This window comes from Amblyomma americanum, chromosome 4 (genome assembly GCF_052857255.1).
Source record: "Amblyomma americanum isolate KBUSLIRL-KWMA chromosome 4, ASM5285725v1, whole genome shotgun sequence".
NCBI lineage: Eukaryota > Metazoa > Arthropoda > Arachnida > Ixodida > Ixodidae > Amblyomma > Amblyomma americanum.
The window spans coordinates 221,020,924-221,048,288 of record NC_135500.1 but is presented as its reverse complement, the minus strand read 5'-3'; the positions used below and the strand labels follow the sequence as shown (position 1 = coordinate 221,048,288).

The 27,365-nt window shown below is 48.1% G+C and overlaps 1 protein-coding gene across 3 annotated transcripts in view; it reads right to left on the bottom strand.

The window, feature by feature from the left end:
• Positions 1-544: 544 nt before the first annotated feature.
• LOC144129425 (uncharacterized) overlaps positions 545-27,365 on the bottom strand; it is a 78,880-nt gene continuing 52,059 nt past the window's right edge. For all 3 annotated transcript variants that reach the window (XM_077663572.1, XM_077663571.1, XM_077663573.1), the window contains exons 2-8: positions 21,156-21,394; positions 14,673-14,916; positions 12,960-13,056; positions 11,882-12,004; positions 7,075-7,255; positions 5,632-5,815; positions 545-1,262 (exon numbers count right to left, since the gene is read on the bottom strand). In XM_077663572.1, the coding sequence (XP_077519698.1) occupies positions 1,132-1,262; positions 5,632-5,815; positions 7,075-7,255; positions 11,882-12,004; positions 12,960-13,056; positions 14,673-14,916; positions 21,156-21,383 (1,188 nt within the window). In that variant the 5' untranslated portion in view covers positions 21,384-21,394 and the 3' untranslated portion in view covers positions 545-1,131. The remainder of the gene's footprint in view (positions 1,263-5,631; positions 5,816-7,074; positions 7,256-11,881; positions 12,005-12,959; positions 13,057-14,672; positions 14,917-21,155; positions 21,395-27,365) is intronic.

The following is a 27,365-nucleotide window of genomic DNA, read 5'->3' as shown; positions in this document are numbered from 1 at the left end:
TTCTTCCTCTTGATTTCGACTAGGATGTCATTAACCCGCGTTGGTTCCCTGACCCACTCTGCCCGCTTCCGATCTTTTAACGTTGCGCCTATCGTTTTTCTTTCCATGGCTTGAAGTCTAAGGTTGTCCTGATTCTATTTGCGATTACCTTACTAAACACCTTGTAGGCAACGAACAGCAAGCTGATCAGTCTAATTTTTCAAGTCCTTGACATCTGTTTCTTATGAATTAGGATGTTTGCGTTCTTCCAAACTTCTGGTGCGGTCGAAGTCATAAGGCATTGCGTATACAGGGTGGCTAGTTTTTCGACCACAATCTCCGCTCCGTCCTTCAAGAGATCTGCTGTTACCTGATCCTCACCAGCTGCTTTTTCCCCTTTGCGGTGCTCCTAAGGCTTTCTTTACTTCCTCTTTCGTTGCTGGTGGCATGTCCCATTCTGCCTCTCTCATTACCATTCTGATTACAGTGACTACTGTATAGGTTTGTGTAGATTTCTTCGGCTACTTTAACTATCTTATCCCTATTGCTAATGACATAACGTGCATGAACAAGAAAACATAGCAACACTTTAATAACAAACTTTTTAAAATAGCATTGATAACAGCATGGACATACTCTTATTGGTTCGTGTATATACTAGTATGTGGTATCTGTGATACACAACACACACTTCTAACTTATCATACATATGTTTATCATATCAGGTGGCATTCGACAAATGAATGGCCCAGTAAGAGTACTACTGACAATTCATCCAGAGGATCTGTCAATTCACTGTGACAGCACTTTTAAGAGGTGTCAGATGGCATGTGAGGCTACCGAATGAAGGGCTTTCCATCAGTTTGCCCAAGCTCTAACAGGGGCCATCTGCTCAGAACTCTTCTCGCCTAGTACGGTTTTGAAGTATGACCTGTTAGTATGTAGCGATTGCATAGCCAGCATGCCGCTGCAATTAGGTTACACAAACCATAATTGACTATGCATTTGCGCAAACAAATGCTGTAAACAATTGCACAACAGTCAAACGTTCCTGCTAAGAAACATGCATGTACAAAAACCTGGCAAACCTGAAGGCACCAGTCAAGTTGTTATACGTACATAGAGACTTATTGTACAAGGATGCACATTACATCAAACGCGGGCCTCCTGATTCCTCTTCCAGAACTTAAGTATGATGTCATTAAAAACGTTAGGGTACTTCTTGAATGCATAGTGCGTTCCTTGCTTGAAACAGACGACTTCACAGTTTCCGTCCAGTTTGCCTGCAAAAAAAAAAAAAAAAAACAGAAAATGTGAGAGTGAGAGAAAGCACAGCACCCTCAGCAATGAATATGCGAGCTTAAAGGGGTTCAGACACGAAGTTTTCAGGTGTGTTTTTTTGCCTACACTGCCTCTAAATTATTAACACTGTGCAAAACACCAGTGTGTTCGGGTAGCCATCCATAACACCCTCTTTACCTCTCTCTCTTAGAAACTATTGTCCGCCGGCAGTCTCGATCCCAATAGGCGCCAGCACTCACATGTACACCAAGGTCATGGTCGACCGGCCAACCTGGACTACCATAATCCTAATGACATCGGCGCCGCTGGCAAGCGTTGCTTGTTCCCGAGAACTCCAGTGGGTTCGGTGACGTCACAATATTTGGGGCCAGTGCACATTGACATCACTTGATGTCGTCGGACAATACAGGGGAACCCCCATATAGAAGAGTCACTCGGACCAGAAAAAATCAAGGCCTATCTTTACTATATCAGTTGCTGGTAATGGCATGGCTCTTAGCATGCTTTCTGACTACGTACTACATAAATACAATGTGTTGCCTTATGAAAGAAACTCAAAAATACCTTCCATCTTGCTCTTATTGGCCGTTTGTGATTATTTTCAGTTATCAGATTTTGTTATCGTGTTTTCGACTTCGTTTACGTCTTGTGGCAGTACTGCATTGAACGAATACAACGTGACTGTAAAAAACAAAGCTTTACGTGAACATGGTCTCGTGTTCCGCAACCTCAGCGTCATTAAAGAGTCAATAGTTAAGAAACGCGCGGGACATTCGACCTCCTGCTCCCGCTCCCCTCCATGCAGACGCTAGCTACTGGCCGCAGACGCCCCTGAAGAAGGAGCTGAGCCGGCTTCGAAACGTTGGGTTTTAAATTTAAAAAAACTTTTTGGTTGCCGACGTACCGGAGTTTACTACAAGTCATCAAACCCAACCAGGCAGGCAAATCTGTCAACATGTTTAGTTTTCAGGCACTGTCAAGCGCGGCAAAACCGCCCCGGCAGGGTCGCCGCTGCCATGCTGCGAATAAAACCCCTTGATAATATGAAAGTTCCGCCAACCATTGAACTTTGCCGCCGCCGCGCGACCTCCTCACCTCCTCGTCGCCTCTTTCGCTCCCCTTTCCTGAGGGTCGGCTCTCCGCCCGATTTCCTGAGCGACGATTGGTCTCCCTGCCGTTGCCCTTGGAAACGCGCGGGTCCGGCGTTTTGCTTGTGTTTTTATTTTTCCTCCGCGCCATTTTTCTCCTAGGCTCGGCGAGCGAATATTACAGCGCCGTGCTTTTATTGCAACGTGCACATGCTATGGCGTGCTATTGCGCGTACAACAGCAGCAAGCGGCCTGATGATGGTTATGCGGTATTAATGATACCATATATGTTCACGTTAGGGGACTTTCAAGTTAGGGGAGGTCATGTTTTCTTTCTTGTACCCATGATGATGTGTTCCCTTGCGGTTTGGCGCTGCTACCGGTCTCACATGGCTTTCCTTTTCGCTGCTGCGCATCCCCGCTGTACTCTATATGTATTCGCTGCGCGCAGCAATAAACGTTCTTGAAGTCGGCGCTTTGTGGTGTCTCCCCTCGTGTCCGTGTTCGTCTTTGCGCTGTGGATGTAAGCATGAAATACCGACTCGCCCGGCAGCCGATTTTAAGGATTAACCACGACGTCATAAAAAATGGTTGAAGCCGTTGGTTGGAAGGCATCCTTCGAGGGTTGTTTGCTGCTTCATTTTAAGGTTATTTTCTATGCGAGGCCAGAACGGAACGAATCTCCAAAGCATCCGCGCGTTGCATCTTCTCTGCAAATTGCGACTGGGCTCAAAACGCGCTAGTTCTTGCACCTGCAGCGTCGTCTTTATAACAAATCTGCAATTTTTAACAGACAGTTTTTTAGCGTAAGATCCCATTGTCCATCAACTTTCGGTTACATGAAACGGCTGTATAGATGTACAAAGATGCCGTTGATTTGAGCTATGACATCACCACTGTTGTATTTCCTTGAGCATGTTTTTCTCAACTGACATCAATACTGCATAGCGCATTTCTGCACTAGCATAGATGCTGAATATTATGTGACACTCCCGTCTGTTACGTGTATCGTGTCAATCAAGGTTCTTTTGCGTGCGCGAAAATAAATCATCCTGCTGACCATGCTCTCATTTTCTTTAATGATACATTTTACGTGATGCCTAATCAAAACACTAGCTTTATATCTCCTACTACATACTGGAAGGAAATTTCAGTGTCAAGTAATACATTATCGAGAGGCGTTCATCTTGCCTAGAGATATAGAATGCATTCTCTCATAGGTATAACGAGGATATTCTTAAGCTTCCTTGACACCAGTGCCTAATAATGTTCGATGAATGGTTGTCCGCGCTCCTTGATCGCAATGAAAGTGCGCAACTGTATGCACAAGCAAAGAAAAACATTTCGAAGCAGTTCGTGTTAAGTATAGTTAGAATGTTAGCTCTGTTGCTGTGAGGTTTCTCTTTAAGTTTGACTAGCTAGCATAAACCGTTTACGCTTGCCCTTAGTTTTATATCTATATTGCAAAGTTTGGATTTAACTGCAGTTAAATATTTAGCACTAATTAATTCGGGTCGATAACTAGTACACCTCATTTGCACTGAACCTAAGCTTTCAAAAGGTATACAACTGGATGCTATAATGCAAAGGGTGGTTTTGATTGCATATAGCTCAATAACGTAAATTAATAGGCATCGCTAACTAATTCAGAGCATTTGCATTCATCCTAAGCTTTTCAGCGGTATATGACTTTAGCAAGGTGGAAAGTTGGGCTGGTTGGTGCATGATCTTGTGACAGGAACAGCGCAGCACGAGACAAAGTGTCGTGTCCCGCCTGTCCCTTCTTTGTCTCGTGCTGCGCTGTTCCTGCCATAACGTATATGACTTCATCGTCTAGCTCATTGTTTGGTTTTATACAAAATTAACTAATTAGCGCAGATTAATGCGGATCGCTGACTAGCACAGTGCCATTACACTTGGCCTAATCTTTCCAACGGTATATGACTCGATGCTGCAGCGCAAATTTGGGTTTTAATTGCAATTTACTAAATATAGATAAATTTGGCCCCAGTAATTGGTCAAATAAGTGTATAATTAACCAATGATCCAAACTCACGGTTTACCACGTGGCATATACTATGCCTAGACTGATAGCTTGACAGTAGCGAAACAGACTAAGTCCCACTTTGACCTTCTCTGACCTTGAAGTTCAAAGCACCAGCCCGGGTCGTTTTCCGAAGTTTTACTGCGGCGACAGAGTTCACGCTCTAAAGAAACACAGACAAAGTCAGAGGCAGTACTAGATCAGGAGCACAAAGCTAAACACCTGATCATGTGACTTAAGTGTCTGCCGTACCGAACTCGCCCGAAAGCTTTGTTTACGTCAGTATTTACCATTCACACAGTTCTAGGAAGAAACCAATCTCTTCATGAAAGTTACTTTCGGCATCCTCAATGCTTTTCTCGGAATTTTCAAATATTTTGTGCACTCCTGGAGCGCAGACCTGTCCCAAAAACACGCGCTTCACTCACTGCTGCGGCCGGCCGGAGGAAAGCGCGGCGCGGAGGAGAGTCTCACTACTTTCAAATTATCAAGGGGCCTTAGATGCGAACGTTCGCCCTTTCCCTCCCTTCTCTGCTCATCACTGCACTAGCGTCCCTTTCTCAGCGTCGCCTTCTTTCAACGTTCATAGCCAGCTTTTCTCTCTTTTTTTGTGCGCGCCGCGTGCTTTGCATCACGGCACCAATACCTTCGAAAAGTTGACTTCTCCTTGCGCTCTCTAGCTTGTTGGTGAAGCCATACAAAAAGAAAAAAAAAAGGGGGGGGGGGGGGCGTTTTATCGTTTCCGAATTTTGACCTCGCGATCCTCAACTTCACGCCTGCCGCGATGACATAATTCTGCGGGTCACGGTCACGGTAAGACGCTCTTTACTACAGCCGTTTCTTGCAAAAAAAATATTTACTATAAAGAAAAAAATACGCAGTCGTCTATAGAAGGCGAAATGGAACCGCAGTTGCACATTACTATATTCGTGTTTGCTATATCCGGGGGAAAGCAACATTCAAAATCATATTCAATTATGTTCCACTCAACGCCTGTGATGAAACTTGCTATAAGGCATCTCCTTACGCCCATGAAACAAATCATATCGTTCGTTTGAATTTTATGCGTGGCAGGCCAACACAGCCTGAACGTTTCTCCACCCAGAGACAAGTCGATGTCCGCCCATGGCGAGGTTTCCGTAAAACTTTTTTTTGGGCGAGTCCCTTGATTTTTGCGTCTCCCTCCCCACAAGTGTCTCTTGCTTTTCCAAGACTTACCGCTCTGCTCCAGGACAGCCTCGCTGTCGTCCTTGCCCCGGTAGACGTGCATCAGGGCCGGCCTCACGCCCATCATGGCGGCCATCTCCTCGCTCACCTCACGCTCGATGAGCTTGTCTCTCTCACCGTACAGCATCAGCATTGGCACTCCTCGGCGCTTCAGCTCGCACACCATGGCTCCTGCCTGCGCGGCAGTTGAGCACACTCCAGTCAGTGTTTCTTCTGGGCAACCACGGCAAGGAGGAAGCAGTGGCGCCATCTCCCGAGAAAAAGCTGCAGGATAAGTTCGCGCCTCTGCCGCTGTCTTGAATTAACTGCCTGCCACAAGCCTCGAGATAGGCGAAAAACGACAGATCGCGCCCTGTAGCCAGGCAAGAGATTCTTACAAACCAGCGCCCTGCACAGGGACAAGCTCTGCCCCACGCACGGGAGGGTAACAGTGGCCGCGCGTTCAGTTGGCAGAGTACCCGCCGCGGTGGCTCAGTGGTTAGTGCGCTCGGCTACTGAGCCGGAGAACCAAGCATCGAACTCGACCACGGCGGCCGCATTTCGATGGAAGCTCAACGCGAAAGGCACCCGTGTGCTATGTGATGTCAGTGCACGTTAAAAGATCCCGAAGTCCCCAGACCTCCAGACCCCAGAGACTTCCACTAGGGCACTTCTTTCTATCCCCCCCTCCTTTCACTCCCACCTTGATCCCTTCCCTCACATAGTGGTTCAGGTGTCCACCAAAAAGAAAGTTCTGCGCTACTTTCTTTCCTCAAAAAGCCACTAATTACCGCAGAGCGAACCGCCATCGGTTAGACGTAGAGGCTTGTATTAATGCGATAGTATTAGCAGAGTCGTTGCTATTTGAAAAAAAAAATGAAACTGAAAGGAAATGCGCCTCCTGACTGCACAACTTCTTGGTGTACACCTCAAGCGGAAGGGATGAAGGAATGAATGAACGACGGGAGAAATTTTAAAAAAAAGTCCCAGTGACTGTCTCACTTCTCAATGTACACCTCAAGCGTGCCGTGGGGGATAGGGTTAAGGAATGAATGAAAGACGGAAGAGAAGGAAAGAAAAAGGTGCAGTGACTGCCTCACTTTTTAATGTACACTTCAAGCGCCTTGAGTTAAAGGGTAGAGGAAGGAATGAAAGACGGCAGAGAATTAACAACAGAAGGCGCAGTGGCTGTCTCACTTCTGGATTATATTCTCTAAGAGGGCGGGAAATTTATTCCGATCCACAATATTACATAACGCACATCGTTGGAATATTTCGTTAAAGATAGCTGTGAGCTAAACAAGATAAAGAGACGGAATGCTACGAGGATGCTCCCGAAACACACGATGCGCATGCTTTGGAAACGGCTCGCTTCTGTCGTGCTTGAGCCTTCGATCACCATACAGGCGCTGACCACAAGGGCCGTTAGCCAGCAATGCAACCTCGCGCGCGTACCTCGTCGAATCTGGAATTCCTAATGGTTATCATGGAGACTATGGTGCCTTTCATCTCGTTGTTGTTGGGCTTGCCCAGCACCCGCACGATGTAGACCGCAAGGCCGCACATGAACTTCTGCAGCCACGGAACCCGGAACCAGTCGTCGAAGGCCTTCATCATCCAGTACGGGCTCATCTGCCTGCACGAGAAAAACGCAGGAGTGCGCCACGCGTTGCTACAGCAGCGCCAACAACGATTCAGAGCCCCACGGAACTCCGGACAAAAATGCTCTAAATTAATTGGGACGCAGTTCTATAAAGCACCAAGTGGACCGGAACTACTCGGTACAGCACTGAAACCCACCATTGCTGGTGGCACGAAAAGAACCCACAGGTGCGCAAGAAAGTAGGAAGGAATGAAGAAACAAAAGAAAGGAACACAGAAAAGAAGGAAAAAGAAAAATAAAGGAGCAGAAAGAAGAAACAAAGGAGAAATAAGCAAGCAAGAACGAAACAAAGAAACGAACAAAAAACAAAGAAGCAAAGAAAGAAAGAAAGAGAAAGAAAGAAAGAAAGGGAAGCTCCAGACGGCCTGAGTTTGTAATTCTAGCGATATCGGCGAATGACTAAATTGCTTGCTTCAAAACAATGGCCAGACACCGTGCGCCGTCTTTGGCCCTTATTTTTCCGGGATGAGCGCCACGTACGCTAATGCGCAAAGATGGCCGTCGCTGTGTGGCCTCCGCGAGATGCCCGGCCGTCAAGACACACACTGTGACGCCCGATGTCTCTGAGCACGCGCTCGGCAAAAACGATTTTTTTAAAAGCGAAATGTATTGCCCCAGGGCATCAATGATGGGTGAAGGTGTGATGAAAGATGTAGTGTTTAAATGAATGGAAAAAGGCAAGCTGATTTGATGAAGCCCAGTAGAGAACGATGGTACGGTCCCTGCGTCCAGGCAATATATGAAGCAGGGTTGCTTGCTGTAAGACCCGCTACCTTCAGGTGCCGGATCCTTGTAGGCTTGAGAGCTGGGCAGTCCCACAGTAAGTGATGAATGTCGGCTTCAATGTCCTCGTGTTTACATATCGGACAGCCTGGCCGAGGAAACAATTCTCGGTACTGAGGCCACTTCCGAGTGACGGCAGGTGTGAGGGCAACCCCGACCCGGATCCTCCCAAGCGCAACCTCCTCTGCACGGGTAAGACCGCGGGGGAGGGTTGCCGCACACGGAGGGATGAGCGCACGTATGCAGCGCCGGAGGAGTTGCTTTCTTGATGAAAGGAGGGCAAAGTTGTCCAAATGAAGGAGCCGAGGCAGTGATGAGTCTGGATTCGCAAGGCGGGTCGCTAAATCTGCCTGGCTTTGAGAGGTTAGCAGATTCCGTGGGACCCACTCAATACAAAAACGATTTCCTGTTAACGCGAGCAGCAGTACTGCGTCTCGGCAGTCGCGCCATGTCGAGTTCTCGAACGTTGCTACAAACACCGGCGGTCTTGCAGCGGCATTCACTCCGTCGCTTAGTGGGTAATACCGGCGACGTGCTTTGCGCACTCGAGCTTGGTCAACACGGCCATAGCCTGTTCTCTCTCTTTGTGGGGCGTGCCTCATGGCAAGAGAAACATTTTCTCTACGGCGGCCATGACCGAGCCGGCCTGCTTGCTTCACTTCACTTCACTTTATTACCTTAAAGACCCCACTTTGGGGGTGTTACATAAGGGGTGGGAGTACAAATATGGGTTGAATATGGTTGCTTACATGATATTTATGAAATGCATATTTAAATTGTTCACAAAACTTGATTGGCAGGTGATGGCATCAACGTCGTGGGGAAGGCCATTCCAGTCTTTAGCAGTGCGAAGAAAAAAGGATGCGGAAAAAGTGACGGTGCGGGAGCGTTGGCATGACACTTGCAGTGGATGGCCGGTGCGATGAGATATGCGAGCGGGCGGTGTGATGTAGGGTGGTTGTCCGAGGTAACTGTAAAAAAACTTATGAAACAGACTAAGAGAAGCAATGCGACGACGATGGGCAAGAGTTGATAAACCTGATTGTCGTTTAAGTGACGATACACTGATGTCGTATGAATAGGCAGAATGAATGAACCTCGTGGCGCGATTTTGGACAGATTCTAGTGAACTGATGAGATATGCTTGTTGCGGGCTCCAGATAGCAGATGCGTATTCTAGTTTTGGTCGAATGAGTCGGGGACGAAGTCATCACTGAGTGCCTGCGCACTCCAGCTTAGTTAATACACTCCCGTAAACTCTCACCATAGTCTGCTTGCAGTTGAGCAAGCTATAACATGCAAGTGAAAATACGCGCCGCGAGTGTTTCTGCACGTATATATAGAGTTGGAACGCAGCGGCACGGTGGATAGAGCGCCGCCGGTACCCGACACGCATCTCTCCCTGCAGTACGCCAAGCAGATTGTTTAAGTGCTGCGGGTCTGCCGCATAGCTACAGCTATATGTGCTAGATTAGGGGTAGTGGGTCTAGGGAAGGCTGGGAGCTGAGGCCGTGCAATCCTCTCACTAGAAGCTCAGAGCAGTTTTGCAGTTTGAGACGCAATTCACTCGGCACGAAGCAGCCTGCTGCAGTGATCCCATGCTGACGATCGAGCAAGGATAAAATCCATTTTCAGGAGAATGCACTGAACTTGGGTGCACATATCCTTGCGATTACCTCAGCACAAAGTACAGCAAAATGGGTCTCGAGAATTTGTTGCCGTCATCCTAGCTATCTTCCCTGCACTTCTAATTAAACTTTGTATTCTTGCTGTTTCTGCCGAAGCTCAATTTTTAGTGCTTCCTCGAGTTCCTTTACGATATCCTTCCGGGTGTTACCTACTTTCCCCTGCTTAAACTCCGCAGTTCTGCAGATCCTACCTTGCCCTTCGTAACAGAGGTTTTCATGGTCTTGCATTCTTTTTTTTCTTATCAAAGTATCTTTCTTTGTATCGGAATTAGCCAGCAGTGAACACACTACATGGCACTTCGTTTTTAGTCGCGATAGCGCCCCTTGCCTCCCTGCTATGCTTGTCATGCGGCAACTTCAAGGATTCAGAATCCACGCATTGTAAAGAGTGAATTCACTCTTCTGCGTGTCGTCGTTGTGCAGGTCACACAACTGCGTAAACTGCCTGGCGTCGGGGCTGTCGCAGTGAAATGCACCACCGTATCGACTGGTACCGGTGTAGTGCGCTTTCTCACCGCGTTATATCGCATACAGATCTTTGTGTGCTCAACAAAGCAGAGCGCTGCTTCTAGAGTGGCGCGATCGAGGCCGAGGCCCGTACTTGATGTTGCCATGTATAGCTTTCTGCAATGCCGCTTAATCGCCGAACGTTTATGCACCGACTCAGTCGAATCAAGGACTCGCCAGATAGCGTCGCGACAGATACAGCGCTTGAGAACCACGCGCCTAATTTCTCTTGTTATCGTGTCGCGACCCAAGTGTGAACGCCTGGGTACGTTCGCGGGTTTCGTCTCCACGCGATAAGACTTCCGTAAAGAGCCACTGTGTAGGCAGTCATGCCCCGACAACAAAGATATAAGGTATCTTTTGAGGCCGCAGTTGGTGAGGAACGAGGTTTGCATCCAATACTGTCAGCACGATAACACGCCAGGCGACAGCTTATCATGCAATGCAAGTGCACAGCTGCAAGTTTTCAGACTGGGCCTAAATGGAATAGCACAAACTCGCAGATCGCATAAAGCAGTGAAAGGAAATCACCACAGGCAAGACGCAGAAAACAACTGCATGCGTTGCATTTTGTCTGCACTTAAGTTTCTCGGACTGAAAAACTGCGTCCAGCTTTACAAAAGTTGCTGATAACGGAGCATGAAGGCGCAGAAACAAGACAGACAGTCTGGTGGTTCGCATGGCCTTGTCCACATTTTATTTTCGATTCGGGCAGAAAGATCCAGCGTCTTCGTACTCGTGGTGCCACAACCGACTCGGCCAAATTTCCATCCGTTCGTAAATTCTTGCAGAAGTGCGGCTCTCAAACCGGATTACAGCAATTATGTTCAAAAAAGTAAATAACAGCGCAGCGACGACGGACAAGAACTCGCTCAGTTTTCGGTTCTTCTGCAGTTTATGCGCAGTCACATGCAATACGGTACACAACTTTTCTCCCAAACGTTGTTAAAAGTGCGGCGGAAAATGCGCCACGGCAGTCTACACTAGTAGTAAAGTGGTACAAGCAAAAATTAGCGGGGCACTGAAGGTGACGTATATGTCAGTAATGTGAACCATTGCAAGTCTGTTCCAATGTAATTCTAATTATATCCCAATTCCATCGTATTACAACTCTCTTTTAATTCTAATCCAATTCTATATAACTATATTCTATTCCTTTGTAGTTGATGCTGATGTAAGTACTAGTACTGACTACTGCCGGTTAACATTTTGTATTTTTCCTCCTTTGATGACATCACACCACACCATTCTGACCAATCGTGAGTTTTGTAACCCTTTTTGGGCGACGCCGGGTTTTCATGCCGATGAGCCATCTAATGCTTTCACATTAATAAAGTGGTACAAACATTAAAGTGGTAGTAGCAATAAAATGGTACCAACTGTGAAGTGGTACAAGGAGTAAAGTGGCCACACAAAGTCGCGCTACCGCTTTGGAACCTAACCACGGCGATACGCATTTGGACGCAGACGATTTCCACATCCCACCAGCTTCGTAACAAGCGACACAATGGCGCTGTTCACTATCCTGTCTCTTCTCAATCGCTGCATCAATTTCACTTATCGACAAAGACAATCTGAGGTCTTGACCGCGATGATCAAGCGGTAACGAGGCCACACTCACCTTATCATTCGGCAACCAGACGGGGCGATGAATACTAGGGAATTGATTTTAATTTCCGAGTTATGCATAGCAAGATGGAGCATTGGATACATGGAGCTACTGTGTGCAACCATCATGTCGATTCTGAAAAGAAAGAAACAGAGGGTCTAAACATGCTCAGGGGAAGCAACACAGCCACGATGGCATTTGCGAGATGATGTATGAAAAAGACGCTTACATATATAAAAAATAAAGCATAAAGGCAATAGGTTTGTCGATTAGACTACTGTGCTTAAACACCAAATTTATGTGAGTACTGTTCATTCGACAGTCAGTGCAGCACTGCATCTGCAGAATTGGTGCTTCACATTATTACAGAACCAGCTTGTCTGTCTTAGAAAAAAGGTTAGGACTGCGCGAATGGGACAGCTAGGTCTATCTTAGCCCGTCTCTGGACACCAAATATTGTGCCACACACAGCCATCATTAATAAACTTGATAAACTGAACACACGATACTTACTGCTGAGGGCTTGTTACATATTACAAAAATTTATGGGTACATATAACCTTCTTTTTAAGTAGCACTTAGCCACAGAATGTTTTAATTGCTTTTTGTGTTATTGTTGTGTAAGCAATCGCTGCAGATGACGGCTTAAAAATATCTAAGGTGTTTCGTTTTGTACTGTGCACACTACTTCTAAACTGCTAAAATTACTTCTAATGTGCAATATTATATCAATGTGTTGCACTTTACATGAGTTAATGTTACGTATGTGGAACGGCACAGAGTCAGTCATGCCGAATTTGTATAACTTCTGTAGTACTTTTCCCATCTGGACACGTCATGGACGCAAGATTGAAACTTGTTTTCAGCATTAGACGGAACACTTTGTTCGTACTTTTTCTCAGAAGCACACACTATCATTTTTCGGGGAAGCGCATCGAAATTTTTCTCGCTTGCACATAGTTAGATTTCACAACAAAACGCTCAATTACAAAAGTTTCTGGCACACCCTTTCTGCCAACCCGTTATGCGTTATCGTTTGCAGGAGCTGGGCTACCGCTGCGCGCGCAGTCCAAAACGCTGGATTCCTTACTCTCGTACGTTGATGGCCTTGAGGAACCTCCTGATCAGGTCCGTCCGCTCTTCTACCGAATGCCAGAAACTCTGTGTTTTCATGCTGAACGTCAGGTCTGGAACGAGAAAGGCCAAGTGAAGTGGAGCGCAGCGAGCTATGAACCCGCTAGTGGTACCCCAAACCGAGCGACGCTACAACGAAAAGGTCGTTTTACTTCGTATCAATGTTCAATTAAATAAAAATTTATTAACCTGATTCTTTACAGAGCCTTCCCAAGGAGTATACTGATAGTGAAATGGTGACAAACAGCGAAGAAGGTTGCTTGCTGATCTCAATGACATTTCAACAGAATAGAGAGTGTAATTCGGCAGTTGACACAGCTTCATCTCCTAGGGCACCGCGAACGCAGAAATTGGGCTAACTTACCGAAATGTAAAAACGACTTTCAAGGTTTATTACAAGTTTGAAAGAAACACGCCAGAAATGTTGAACAACTTCCAGCGTGTTGGCGTAAAATGCAGTCATTAACGTTTATATTCAAATTACGTATGTTTGGTTGAAACAAAAATGATAGTAAAAGTCTGCCAGTCGGCTTCTTCACAGAGCTATGCGCCAACTTCTTGTTGGTGATACACTAGACGGAGAGAGGCTTGCTTATAGAGCTGACTGAATGGATAAAATAGAGCTTCTCTTGAGAGGCTTATACTTACTCCTGCCTCGCAATTTTTTCTTTTAGTTGTAGAGCACCATGTAAAGATGCTTGGCGAGCTAACCACAAATCATGGGTACAAAGATTTTTGATCCAGAAGGTGACGGCGATCGCATATATTATCGGCACATGCACTGAAGCATGAAGACTTTACACAAATGAGGAACCGCTCTCCGCGTTTCTACACCCTAGCAAAAGGGCCAAGTGTTGACGTGAGCAGTCATGTCCTGTGCACAGTAAGCAACTCGTATTACAACTCGTAACAATAAAAAAGGGAACACTTTATCTTGCAGTCATCGTACGAACAGTATAGCTTCTTTTTTTATTATTATTTTCCATCTATAGGATGCAATGCTGCGCAGGCGATCATACGAAGTGATGTGGCAATTTTGAGTTAGCGGCACTATTTGTACGTTTCGCTTTTACATTGATCGCTTTCCCATTGTTTGATTTCGCCCTGGCTTTTCTGTTCCGCTTCTGCATGGGTGAATGGAGGGAGCCTGGAAGCTGGTGGGTTGAGGCTTCACACACCGCCATGGCGGAAGGAGACGCACATTTTATGAAGCCGGAATTAAGGGCTTCGCCTCGCCGTCTCAGCGCCGGGAGATGATCTCGCCGGCTGCTGACAGACGAGTGGTGCAGACGACCAAAGAGTCCTAGCAAAAACATGTGACTGTCAGATAGTCAGGACCTCCCTTAAGCTTTTTCCTTCCTTCATGACACAGCCACAGTTGTCCATTAAGGGGAACAATGTTTCACCGCTGCCTGTGAAATTGCAGAATGCACACAATATTGAGCAGTAGTTTTTACTGTCATGTGTAACGTCGAAGGCAGGATACACCGCGCCGCCGAGGCATCAGTGTAGCAACGTGCTTCCGAAGGGACTTGCATTTTCTCTAGACCGCCGCAAATGTACAGCACATCTCTGTTTTGTGAATTGCGAATAAATAACCCGAAAAGATTGCCTCAAGGTGAGCCAGCAAGTTTCTCGGAGTGCAACGTGAGAGGGCCCGGAGACGCACCTGGCAGCGTGGGCACGATGACGGAAGCCCCCTGGGCGTCGAGCACGGGCACGAGAGAGTCGAACTCTCGGTACGAGCCGGGAGCCCCGTGCAGAGCGAACACGACGGGCGCGTCGGCCGCCGCCTGCCGGTCCAGCCCCGTGTGGATGTAGCTGAGCGGCACGCTGACGCCGGCCTCGCTGACGTACTTGTAGCCGGGACGCGTGCGCTTCCACTCGCGGAACAGGTCGTCGCACGCGTGCACCTGCACACACCCGTACACCTTGCTCGTCTTCATTTTCCTCGCGCAACAGCTGTGCGAGCGGTACTCAAGATTCAGCCGCCCTACACCGTGTGTGCGTGCGGAAACAGCGGCGACAGCTGCCTTTCAAATGTCGCTCTCTTTCAGCTCGTGTGAAACCAGTCTCTTTGCCTTTAGTCGCAGGCGATTCATTCATACGGGCCAGCCTTCGTTTGTCCAAGGTCTGCCGGCTCTGTGACCAACAGGATGGTTCCTGTTTGAATGTGGCCTGGTCACTTATTGCATACGTCCGAAGCAGCAAGTACCGCGACGATTTTGCTCCGACAACAAGTAACGTACTGCAGTCACCTAGAAAACGTATAAAAGATGGTCAGGAATTTTTAAAAATACGCTTCGAGTTACAAGAGCGGTTTTTCGGCACAACATTAATTGTTGGCGGTGTAATGCACCAGAACACACCTAATACGCCTGTCACACGAGCAAGTTTACTGAAATTTTAACGAATGACTTAACGACTTAACGAATGACACTTTCAGCAGGAAAAAAAAAATTGGCAGTGGCTTAACTTGGCTAACCCGGGAATTCAGCGAAAAGCAAGCATGCTTGGTAAGCGTCTGAGGCTCGTCCATGGCAGCTCCGCTACACGCTCGCGACAGTCGTTCTATATATACCTACACGACCATGTGGCCATGACGTGGTATCACATGGTCTTACGACACCCCCTTGGATGTCATCACGTGGCTCCACATCACCCAATCGGATGTTCTTAAGGTCAGAGGTCAACTCAAAGGTCACCAAATGTCAAAGGTCAACTAAAGGTCGTGGTCAGGGTAAGGGGTAAAGGTCAGAGGTCACGGGTTCAACACTATAACTGTACCACATATGGCCATGCACAGCTATTCTTGGTTGTCCTGAAGGTCGTTCAAGGTCGTTGTGCTGCCCACCCGGAGACTGCTTCACCTAGCGTAGTGAAGCTCTTCGCTTCAAAACAAGTGCAATTTTGAAATGATGGCAGTGACGATGGATGTTGTAGCCCTCTGTGGAAATTAATTTGTTTTCACGAAAATATTTCAATAATATAATTTCATCGCGAATATAGTTTCTCCAAGCTATTTTTCAGAGTTTATTTGAGCATATGATAAAATGTGAACTACAAAAAGCATCATCAGACAATCCAGATTACACCTACGAATTAAGCACGGCGAAATGCGTAGACGGGCAACTTCGTTGCAGATGGAAGGATGCAAGTGTATCGTAGCAGCAACATGTTACATGCGAACCCAGGAACTCACTGCACTGATGCGGCTTGAGATCGAGTTGCAATTAAGCGAGTCGCAAATCAGCGAGCGAAACAGCTTGACCGCGCTATAGCACTGACAGCGAGAGTAGGTGTTCAAGCGTGCGCATTATTTGTAGTTGCTGGTGACTTTAAAGAAGTGCCCACTGAAAGACACATTTAAGAAAATATTGTGAGACCTTTTAATTTCCGGAAAAAAAACTACGCCTCACTGGCAGAGATGGGCAACCTCATGAGGTTTCGACCTCATAAGGTTGACCTCAACCTCACGTCGTGAGGTGAGGTTGAGGTGAGGTCGGCGACGGCTTGAAATTCTGTGAGTGAGGTCAGCAAATCAGACCTCAACCTCACGCGTGAGTTTGAGGTTGAGTGAGGTCGTCATTCAGTGAGGTCGAAATTTTGAGGTCGAGACTTTCTGCAGTTGCCGTGTACTTCTCCGACGAGTGCCGATTCTGAAGTGGAGTTTCAGCGCACCACCGCAGTGTTCATGCAATGACGCTCGGTGTTCGGCTCCCGCTGTCCAGACAACCGGATGCCGCAGTCCGCTCTTAGCTTTTGGTGCTGCGCCGTAATGTCCGTTGAGCCTGAGCCTACGGGAGGACCCACCCCTCTGGTCTTCCCGGAAGGAGTGTTACTGTCACAGCAGCAGTAGCTGCCTGCCGGCGGATGAAACTTCAGAGAGGGCGCTAAGCACATAACTCACGTTGACCTGCGGTAGCTTTGTTTGATGCCGCAAACAAATAAGTTCAGTCCAACAAGCACGCAATAAATTCGTCGCAGCGCGGATAGCCCCAAGCAAGACTGCTTTGTGTTCATGCTCGCTGCCGGCACTAACGCCACGCCTCTTGCCTTGCAGTCGAGTAAAGGGGATCCTGCTGTACATTACAAACTGTAAAAGAACTGCAGATTGGGCTAGTTTGTGTTGATGCATAGTGGTATAGTTCAACAGCGCAAACACACACAGACCAAGTAAAAGTTTGTGTGTCTCGTCTCTTACTTGGTTTGTGTGTGTTTGCACTGTTGAATTACCCCTGTACATTACAGGCCGACTTAACAGAAACTGGAGCAGTAGGCACAGGCGAGAGAATGTGATTCAGGCGGTTCTTAACAAGGACACCTGCTGATTTGATTAAGAAAGCACGAAGCCAGAAAAACCTGTATAACGCCGTCGAAGCTTTGATCGGTGTGTTCCCCTTTCGAATCTCACACTGCTTCTGTATATTCCCATTCCGTAACGCAAGCAGATATAAATATATAATTTCACTTTTATATCCTTCCGGATAACCTCTCTTTTGGTCTCCGGTTTCTTGTTCCTTCTCGGAAATTCACTTATTATGCCGAGACACTGCAGCTCGAAGTGAACGTACCAGCATAGCGATGCTCTGTTTTTAGTGTGCGATTTTTGTTTTTACGTTTGCAATCATTCTCTGCTTATTTTTTTCTTTTCTCGTATGGGATCAGTTAGGTTGGCGGCCAGGCACTACCCGTTATCTTTCCTTTAACTATTTTGCAGAGACCCATCGTTCACCTTACACGGCTTCGCAAAATGCTCGCGTGGCTCAGTTTTGACGAAAAACAAGTGACTGACTTAAAGCAGCTTGTCTTACAGACTGATTGACGAAATGGTACCCCGAATTCTGTTCAGGAGTATGAGTATTTAGGTGGTGTGTTTTTTCTCCGTTGAAAAGGGGGGGGGGGGGGCTCTAAAAAAGATTTCGCTGCGGCGAAATTTGAGCGGAGCCGTGGTGCTCTTGAGAGAGAGACCGGTTCACACTGCCCACTTTAATTGGGCCAGTTGTTTTGACCCGTGTGATTTTAATAGCGGGCATAGTGTTCAAACACGTCGTCTAGCCCTTTCTTCCAAAATGCCGCGGGGTCACCGAGTCATTGGAGAATTCCCAGGATTTCGAAACCATTACCATCGCCACCTGGAGGGAAGTGGCGGAAACGGGGGAGGGTCTTGACCTCCCAGGAACATCAACATCATTACCCTTAATTATTAGTCGCAGGCATTCCTGTTTTCCTGCAGAATAATTGTCTTCGGTTGCTGGGTATAATGTACAATATTTAATCAATATTATGGCAACTTTTAATTTAGTAGCGGTACATCGGACTTATAAAGACATTATTAGTATCATCATGATCATCGCCATCATCTCGAGGGCTAACGGCATGTGACGTTGCATGATCATTGCAGTATGTCATACATGAGAACTGGAGCGTTTAACTGCTGGACAATCCGAATGTCATTAATATGGACCGGGTGGTGGGCACTCTTTGTAATACGTCATGCGCTCATGTGTAGTAATGTAGGATGCATATAGATCTGGAAATGGGAGTGGGTAGGGGCCTGGTATGACGTGAAATTACATCGTTGTCACGTGACAAGGTGTGACGTCATATTACATCATCGCCACGTGACTAGGTTTGACGTCACATTACATCGCTGTCGCGTGACCAGGTATGACGTTACACCGATATGATGTCATCATTAATTGTAGTAATTAGTCTTAGCCTTATGTAATTACATTAATTAGCATCAATTATTTGTGTACCGTCATCGCCTTCGTCGACTGACTCGTCGGCTCGTGATGTCACATGGTACCGTTTTTTGTGGAAACTTTTTTTTTGCGGACATGACCTTGAAAGTGAGCCATATAATGCTTTCGCACTAATAAAAGAAGCCACTCGCTTCTACACAGACACAGATATAACGCGCCTTTGTCGATGTACTACAGTCGCAGCTTGTTAAGTGTTTTCGAAGGCAGCATAGAGAGGGCTGAAAAGAGGGTTTGCTGGGTGACAAAATTACTATCTGCGCTGAGTCATCTCGCTATGCCGGAAAGAACTAGAAAATCGAGATATACTGATATGCGTCTGCGTAGCCGTCGCATTGGGAAGTACATCGACTACCAGTTTCTTTACATTCGCTAACTATTCTTAAGTCTAAAGAGAGTATCGTGAATACCTCCCCACCCCCTCCCGATTTCTGGTAGACGTTGTAGAAGGGTTATGTTTGTCAACTGCCGATTAGTGTGTGAATGAGCGAGATGCTTCCAATACGAACAAGTATACACGAAGCAAGTTGCCAAATATTGACACATATAGAGTACTCTCCGTCATACTGGTAGTAACAGCGTATGGGACACCCCTGCCCGCAGGCCATAAACTCCCAGAGTGTTCCTCCCAGATAATAAGCTTCTCCTGTTGCGTGCACACAACTAGCATGTGTACACACGTTATTAAATAAAACCATAATCACTTTTGCTTTCCTGTCTCGCAGGTTTCTAAGAATTGTTTTAACTAAAAATCTTCTTAACCGCCTTTTCTTTTTGTTTTGTTTGTTCCTGAGGTCGGGCAGCCGACCTCAACCTCGCAGTTTGAGGTTGAGGTGAGGTTGAGTGAGGTCGGCAGTGGCCTCAGGAAAAATGAGGTGAGGGCGTCTCAGGAGACCGCAACCTCAGCTGATGAGGTTAAGGTTGAGTGAGGTCGGCAAATTTTTTTTTTTAGGTTGAGGTAAGGTCGAGATTTTTTGAGGTCGAATGCCCACCTCTGCTCACTGGACCAACTCACAACGGGGCGAGTGCGTTCTACAGCGAGTGACACTAAAGCTGATCGTTGTGCGAATGACACTAAAGGCGAATGTCGCTAGTTGAAAGTGACACCAAATGTGCCCGTGTGAGAGGGGCACAAGACGTGCTAACACTGAATATGTAACTTTTTTAACTATTACTGATACAGGCTTTTTATTTATCGAGAGCCTTGTATCCCACCGTAAGTAATATTCATGTCAGCATTTAGATTTCTCGGCGCGGCTGTAGCGCAAGCAACTTTGGCGACCAGCAAGCAAGAGCACTACAGCCACGCCTACAAACGCGCATCACACATCGGTGCGCCTGTCTCTGACCGGGGCACAGTCCAGACGGTTTATGATTAAAGAAAACAGATAAAGGACGAGCCATTGCATAATATGAAAACGATTAAGGCTGGGCTAGTTGACTCGAGTTCGTGTGATGATAATTTGTCGTTCAGAAGCTGTCGTGTGTCGATGTGTATTCGTTCAAAGAATTCCGTAATAATTGAGAAGCGGTCGGCTCTCCACATTTGCTGAGTTTCTTACCGGATGCGCTTCCAATGTGCGGCATTTCGAGCGAATCAAAAACTCGTTTAGGGGATGATTCCCGCACCGATGGACAGAGTGACCAGCTTCCGTGGGTGTGTATACTTCGGCTGCGCCGACACAACCTGATAATTGTAACGCACTGCAACCTGGCCTATTGGCGAGGATAAACAAATAGAAATGAACAGTCCAGCGCTAATTGACTGACAAAGATCTCGAAGGGCGCGGAGGCGTTCACTGCAGGTTGCACAGAAGTGGTCGACCAAAGACAAAGGCTGCTATATTCTTTGTAATAATTCCGTTTGGATTACACGTCCCCCAGGTTTGTTGTCCCCTGCCGCCATGCAATCTTTGCTGTAATTGCCGAAGTGTGGGGTTTTAGTTTCATCGGCTGCAGAACGTTACCCTCGTGAAGCAGCGGCTGAGTGATGCTTAACTAGACGGTCAATGCGCAGAGAAAAAGATGAATATACCATTCAACCGCACCCCCCGGAACAACATAAAACCTTATGCAAACTTCAAGCAAAGCCCTATGCACAGGGTGCGCCAAAAGTTCCCAGCCCACAGGGTCTGCTTTTCAGCAGTATGTACCTACCCGTAGCTTTCACACCTAGAGAAGTGGTCGAACAAGCATGAACGACGACCCTTCTGGAACCCTATTAAATGTGTGATTATATACAGCGGCCCCTAGCGTTGCCATTTTGTTTGATTTTTTTTAGGAGAGAAAAATACCTGAACGCTCTAGTCAAGAAGTACGCCCTGGTAAACACGTGACGCTGCAATCCAAAGCAGAGTAGTTGGACCATATCGGGAATTGGTGCTCACCGTGATGTGCCGTTCCTTGTAGAGCTCCTGGTGGGCCTCCGCGACCGTCCGTTCGGTCTTGTGCAGCGGGATGGCTTCGTCTCGGTACAGTTCGGTGGTCTGTATCTGGCAGCGCAGCGGCGCGTTGCTGAGGCCCCTCCGCCGGGCGGCGCCCATCGGCCAGCGACAGTGGGCGGACACCCTTCCGCCGGCGACGGCCATCTGGAACAGCCGTCGGGTGCTGCCCATGGCGACGAGGCCTGCCGGAAGAACACGAAGCGCAGTGTGGCACTTCTGTCTTATCTCAAAGCGGAGGATCGAGAGCGCTTTCCCGCTGATAATAAATGCCGAGCAAAGCTGTCCCGCCTTCCCAATTAGTTGCAGCGGAGCGTTGGACACCTGTTGAGTTACGGGTGAGGTTGGGGCAAAATTGCGCGGATATTCACCTATGCTGCAGCGTCTTGCGCTAACGTTGGATTTGACCAGGGGGTTGTTAATTTCGTGGGCCCGTTGATGAACCAGACTCATTTCTCTCGATCTCAGCATGTCCCCATAATGTTCCAAGATTGGCCCGTAAAAAGCTTTGCGTAAGATCAAAGCAGCCAAGAGGACGGAACACTGACCTTGTATTAACACAAAGCAGGTCACCATCGAGTTGATACAAAATACATACACATAAAAAAGAAAGCGAGAACAGCCGTAGATTAAAATAGAGCAAAATGTAGACAGACACGTCGCTGCCGTTGTTGCTTCCAGAAACAGGTAACCCCGTCATCGAAAAGCATGAAAGCACATTTTCTTCTGCCTGCATCAAGCAGAAGGAGAGGAAAGCAAGACAGGCAACACCGCGAAGAACCAAGGCAATAAGAACCAATGAGCACCGATGTGCGTTCGCCGCATCGCCACCGGCAACACTGTGCTACCTCGAACTCTATACCTGGTGAACTCGTGCCATGCGCTTGTGACGCGCAGCAGAAAGGAGCGCGCAAACAATGGGCGCAATAACGCACTGCCTCCACACGAAGAGGAGCTCGCAAACGGCGGGGCCGTCTTAATTGGCGCCTGCACTGTCTGTGCCTGTATCTAAGCACCGGATCGATGCATGCCGACGGGCCGTTGTGCTCGACTTGCTTTGCACGTAGTCAGACAGTTTCTTCTTGAGGGGCCGAACTCGTACGGCCTTGATACGTGCATCCCTGCTTTGTGGCCAAACCAACATTAGCAGGTAGCCGTGATTCACTCATCTCACGAATAGGTTCTAAAGATAATCCACCACCGTGGTGGCTCAGACGCTTTGGCGCTGGGCTGCTGATCCCAAGGCCGCCGGTGTCAGTCAGGTTAAACAACCCCAGGTGGTCTAATTCAATCCGGGACCCTTCGCTGCGGCGGCCCTCACTGCGCATGCGCAAATTACTGTCTTAAATAGGCCGTTTCAGATCGGTCCAGGCGCCGCAATGAATTGCGCAGTCGGGCAGTGTTCACTGCCGGGACCACATGATGCCTCTCTGCGATCGATGACAAGAATGAAACTGTCGTAATACGCTGCAATCACTTTTTCCCCCCACTTGTTTCGGTGGGTTGCACAGTCAAATGTAACTTGAACGGACTTCATATGACCTAAATTTTGCCAAATCCCCCGCCGAAGCACCATCGTATTGATTGCAAATGGGTTTCTGTTAACCGAATTTCGGCACCCTGCAACTTTTAGTTCGGCGAGCATTTAGTAAAACATCAGAGTACTGCTTCAAAGTTCGCTGTTTCACAAAACAGCACAATTCTGAAAATCTACTTAAAAACCCAGCATATCGAAGGACAAAAAACGCTGGGTGCCTTTCGATGAATACGGGACCCCAACGTTCAGCCGTGCGCGAAACGTCCTGCTCCTGTGACAGACCGAACGGAGCTAGACACGCTGAAGATAAAAACTGACAAGATAATTTCAGACAGTATTTTGTCGGAAGAATTCCCTGCCACCCTAGAGGCAATTGCAACAGAAAAAGTGCACAGCACACAGATGAACTCACTCAGTTCACAACGGTGGCCATATTGAATGGCGAAGTTCAGCGGAAAATTACTGCATTTTATTTTTTAAAAATGCTAAATACATGCGTTGAGTTTTGAATACTGTGAAGCAAATGTCCTTAGCAACCATTTGAATGCTTGATATTTCAAAATAAGCCCCAGCATATGCTCATTTCAGCTGAATGAACGTGGACCATTTCGTGGGGACTGACGCATGCAGTGAGTTATAAAGCATGAGACAGAAATGGCGTCGGCTGGATTGCGCTCGTAAGTGCGTGACGCTGCTGTTGGGTGTTTCGGAAAGTGGAACAAAGAAATTGCACAGACAGTAAATGTATATGCAGATGCGCTGCAACTAACAAAATTCAGCAGTACCGCGCGACTTGTTCCACAGGTGGCTTGACCAGCTGTGAGCGAAAGCTCACCTGTTGGAACTCTGGCCGACAGTCTCAAGCAACTTTACGTTTACATCACCAGTGACAACGCGACACTTAAAAGAGCCGGCGCGAAAAAAGAACCTCTTCCAGCTGGCCGAAAGCACTAAAGCTAATTGCGTCCCAGCATACTTTCGCCCGCAATGAAGAGCGCATTCCAGGCAGGCAATATCTCTTCCGAAAATGCATGTAGATGTGCTGCCGATGCAGGGTTTTTTCCGACTGCTCCTTTACAGGCTTGAAAGTTGGGTCTTATAGCCAGCGTTAAGACAGAGATTTCACCCCTGACTACGAAGAAAAAACCTAAAGACGCTAGTGTATTTTGTTTTCAGTGAAACAAAGTCGCGCTGTGAAGGACGCCACAGCGGACGGCATGCACGAGATATTAATTTGACAACCCGCGCTTCTTCACCTCGGGCGTTTCTGCACTCCATCGAAATGCCTGCAGCCACCTCGGCCGGTAGCGAGCAGTCGAAAACTCCGCCCCGCAGAGCACAGCACACACCGCGAAAACCGCGAGCCACCACGCATCTTGCGTTAGAAGGACTGAAATGGAAGAAAGAAAAATTGGCAGTGGCTTAGCTCGCCTATGCCAGGATATACGTAGCCAGAGGTACGTTTGCCTGGCTGAGCTTGTTTTCCGGAAACTCGAATGGTGTGATCAGTCACACGACGGGCCTTCACATCCTCTTCGGTTGGTTCCCGTTGACTGACGCCTTCCATAGGCTCCATCTCGGCAGCTATGCGCCGTCTATTACGCTCGGCAGTCTGGCATCTCCGTCTGGCAAGGCGTTCCTCTCTCTGTTCGGGCGTCTCCGCTGCTCTATTCGCCTTCTGACGCTCATTCTCTCTTTGTTGAGTAGCCAACTGCCAGGCGACAACCTCAGGATCGGAAGAGTTGATCTTCTCTTGTCCATACCGCCGTTCAGCAGCGGCTGGACTCTCCTTCTCTGCATGCATGTCAAACGACGTGATACAGCCGCCCATTACACCTCCGCATTTTATACGCAATGCTGCGCATGCGACGCGCGGTTCGGGTGATAGAGCGGCGTGCGGCGAGGCGGAGACAAAGAACGCGGCGCATCTGTGGGGTCTCTGGTTACCATGGTATCAGCGCATGCGCGTGATGTAACGCTTGGCTTCGACGGTGGAGCGGCGCGCGGCGACGGCGAACCCCCCGCCGCACCTTGCTCCTCTCCGGTTGCCATGGTAACGGCGCATGCGCACAGCTGGCCTCTCCCATGTACTGCGAAATGCTCGACTGATAGCCCGGTGTAGCTCTCGCTACAAAAACGTTTCCGACCGTGTACAGGGCGTCGGCTGTCCGGTGGAGGCGTGACCACCGGCGCGGCGCGCGCTTTCAGCCGCGAGGAAAAAGCCACGTCCTCCCTCTCGATCTCCCTCTCAGGGCGCCGCGCTGCTGGCCTCGTGAAAGAACACTCGCGTTGCAAGCTCGGATTGACCTTCCAGCGATGGTACAAACACGCCTACGACAGACCAGTTTGTGTTGCCAATCAAGTGCACGCGTGGTTTTGCTTTTAATTGCGACACTGAGGCTTTTTGTGAAAGAGAGCAAAAGAAAAACGGGACAGGACACAGAACACACACGATCTATGTCCTGTTGTTCGTTAAGTCACCAACTCGCCCAGCAATGTACAGTCCTGGCTTTTAGGATTCCCGATTTTCGCTTTAGGATGGAGCGGCATAATTAAACACCAGATGGCCCTGAAGTGTTGGAAAGTCTTCTTCTTGCTGTAGGGAAGCTTGCTGCTTGACGTGAAGTGTGAAGGAGCATTCAAGAGACTACACGTTGCGGCCTCTTAGACTTGACCGAGGGTGCACGAAGCTGTTCCCCACCGTTCGGCGTGGTCTTATATCTCCAATGGAAGGCAAGTCTGGGCAAAGCAGGAAACACGGGTTCTTGCTGTGCAAAGAACCTTTAATTAATAAACTACTTCCCATCAACATGCCTGACACTTGATATCACTGTCAGAGCGATAATCGCAGTGATATAGAGCTGTAAAGAAAGTATTACTGCAGCACCCGAAGTACACAGCGCGCTGTTCACAGCTAATTTAGAAGAGAAGGCGGCAAAGAAATTGGAACTTTAAGCCCCCTTACTGACTCAGAGAATAAAATGACAAAAAGAGCAACAGCCGAAAGCTGGGGTAAATGCGGCTCAAATTCGGTGCCTCCTGCTCAGCAGCCGTAACTACGTCATATCCACAGAGCCGCTATAGACGCGCGCGATTCGTTTGCTCCGATAAAGACCGCAAACTGGCCCCAAGTTCCGCGGAAAGTTTGTAGTGTTCTGCAGATTTGAAAACTTTCGTTGCATTAGATATCGGTTATTTTTGGTCCCAGCTGGCTTCAAACGTAAATCATCATCACCTGGCCGACTATGTTCACTGCAGGTCAAATGCCGCTTCAAAATCCCTCAGTATAGCTCTGTGCTGAGCAAGCCGCGTTGCCTTATCCCCGCAATTTCCTAATTTCATTCGCCCAATTGATATTCTGCCGCCTCTGCTGTACGCGTGCCTTCTAGAAGTTGGGATGCACTCCTTTACCCGCAACGATCATCGGTTAGTTTGCCTTCGCATCACGAACCATTTCTTCTTCCTGACCTGGACTACACACAGCCCGCGTTTGCTTCCTTACTGTGCACTCAGCTCTCTTTCGCGCGTTGTCCCCAATTTAAGTCCAAATTCCCAGCGTAAATAGTCAACCTGAAATCCAACAAGTAACACTTCGCCCGTCACGTATATCTTGCCGCTCTCTGAACGGAAAGGGTGCGCGGCGTGGTACACACACACAGAGTTATCTTCCGTCCGCTTATCAGCACTGTTGCTGTCCGTTGAATGCCAGCAACTCCGGCTAATCTGCACGCCAGGCTAGCGCGATTCTAGAGGCATGCATGCAAGCTCGCACACACGACAGTTGTCACGCCACGGCTGCTGGCCGGCGTCGAGCTGTGCTCACAGCGGGAAGGGAATAGGGCACATCTCTCCACGCAGCGCCAGCAAAACGAAGGGCTTTACTCAGAGAGACTTCTGCAGAGACAGGTTCGCAGCCAATAAGGTGAATTCCACGTGCGGGCAGGGAGAAATAGAACCACCAGTTGATGATCGGCCAACATGGTACGTATCCTGCTTTACACGCACTACACAAGGTGCGGTCCAATTAAAACCTATTTTTCGAGCATTTCACCCCAGAGAAGCCACGCACTAGGCCCGGGGGAAAGGTTTTACGCATTGCTGCGGCATGAAACTTCGCACCTCCAGAATGCGGGGCGGATGCTCGAGGAGCAATCAGTTCGCGCACAAGAAATTTCGTGGTAATTTCTGCATATCCCGGGTTCGGACCCGACCGCGGCGGTTGCGTTTTTATGGAGGAAAAACGCTAAGGCGCCCGTGTGCTGTGCGATGTCAGTGCACGTTAAAGATCCCCAGGTGGTCGAAATTATTCCGTAGCCCTCCACTACGGCACCTCCTTCTTCCTTTCTTCTTTCACTCCCTCCCTTATCCCTTCCCTAACGGCGCGGTTCAGGTGTCCAACGATATATGAGACAGATACTGCGCCATTTCCTTTCCCCAAAAAACCAATTTTATTATTAATTATTAAATTGACGTACGGGTATTTGTCGCCCAGGGGAACACTATATACTGATGGAAAGAAAAATTGCGCTCCGCATTCACGCTTACCGGTTCGTAATGTATTTAGCTGAACGCACGAAGTGAATCGCGTGCCGCGGCCCCCCGGCTTCGGCCCGCCTTCA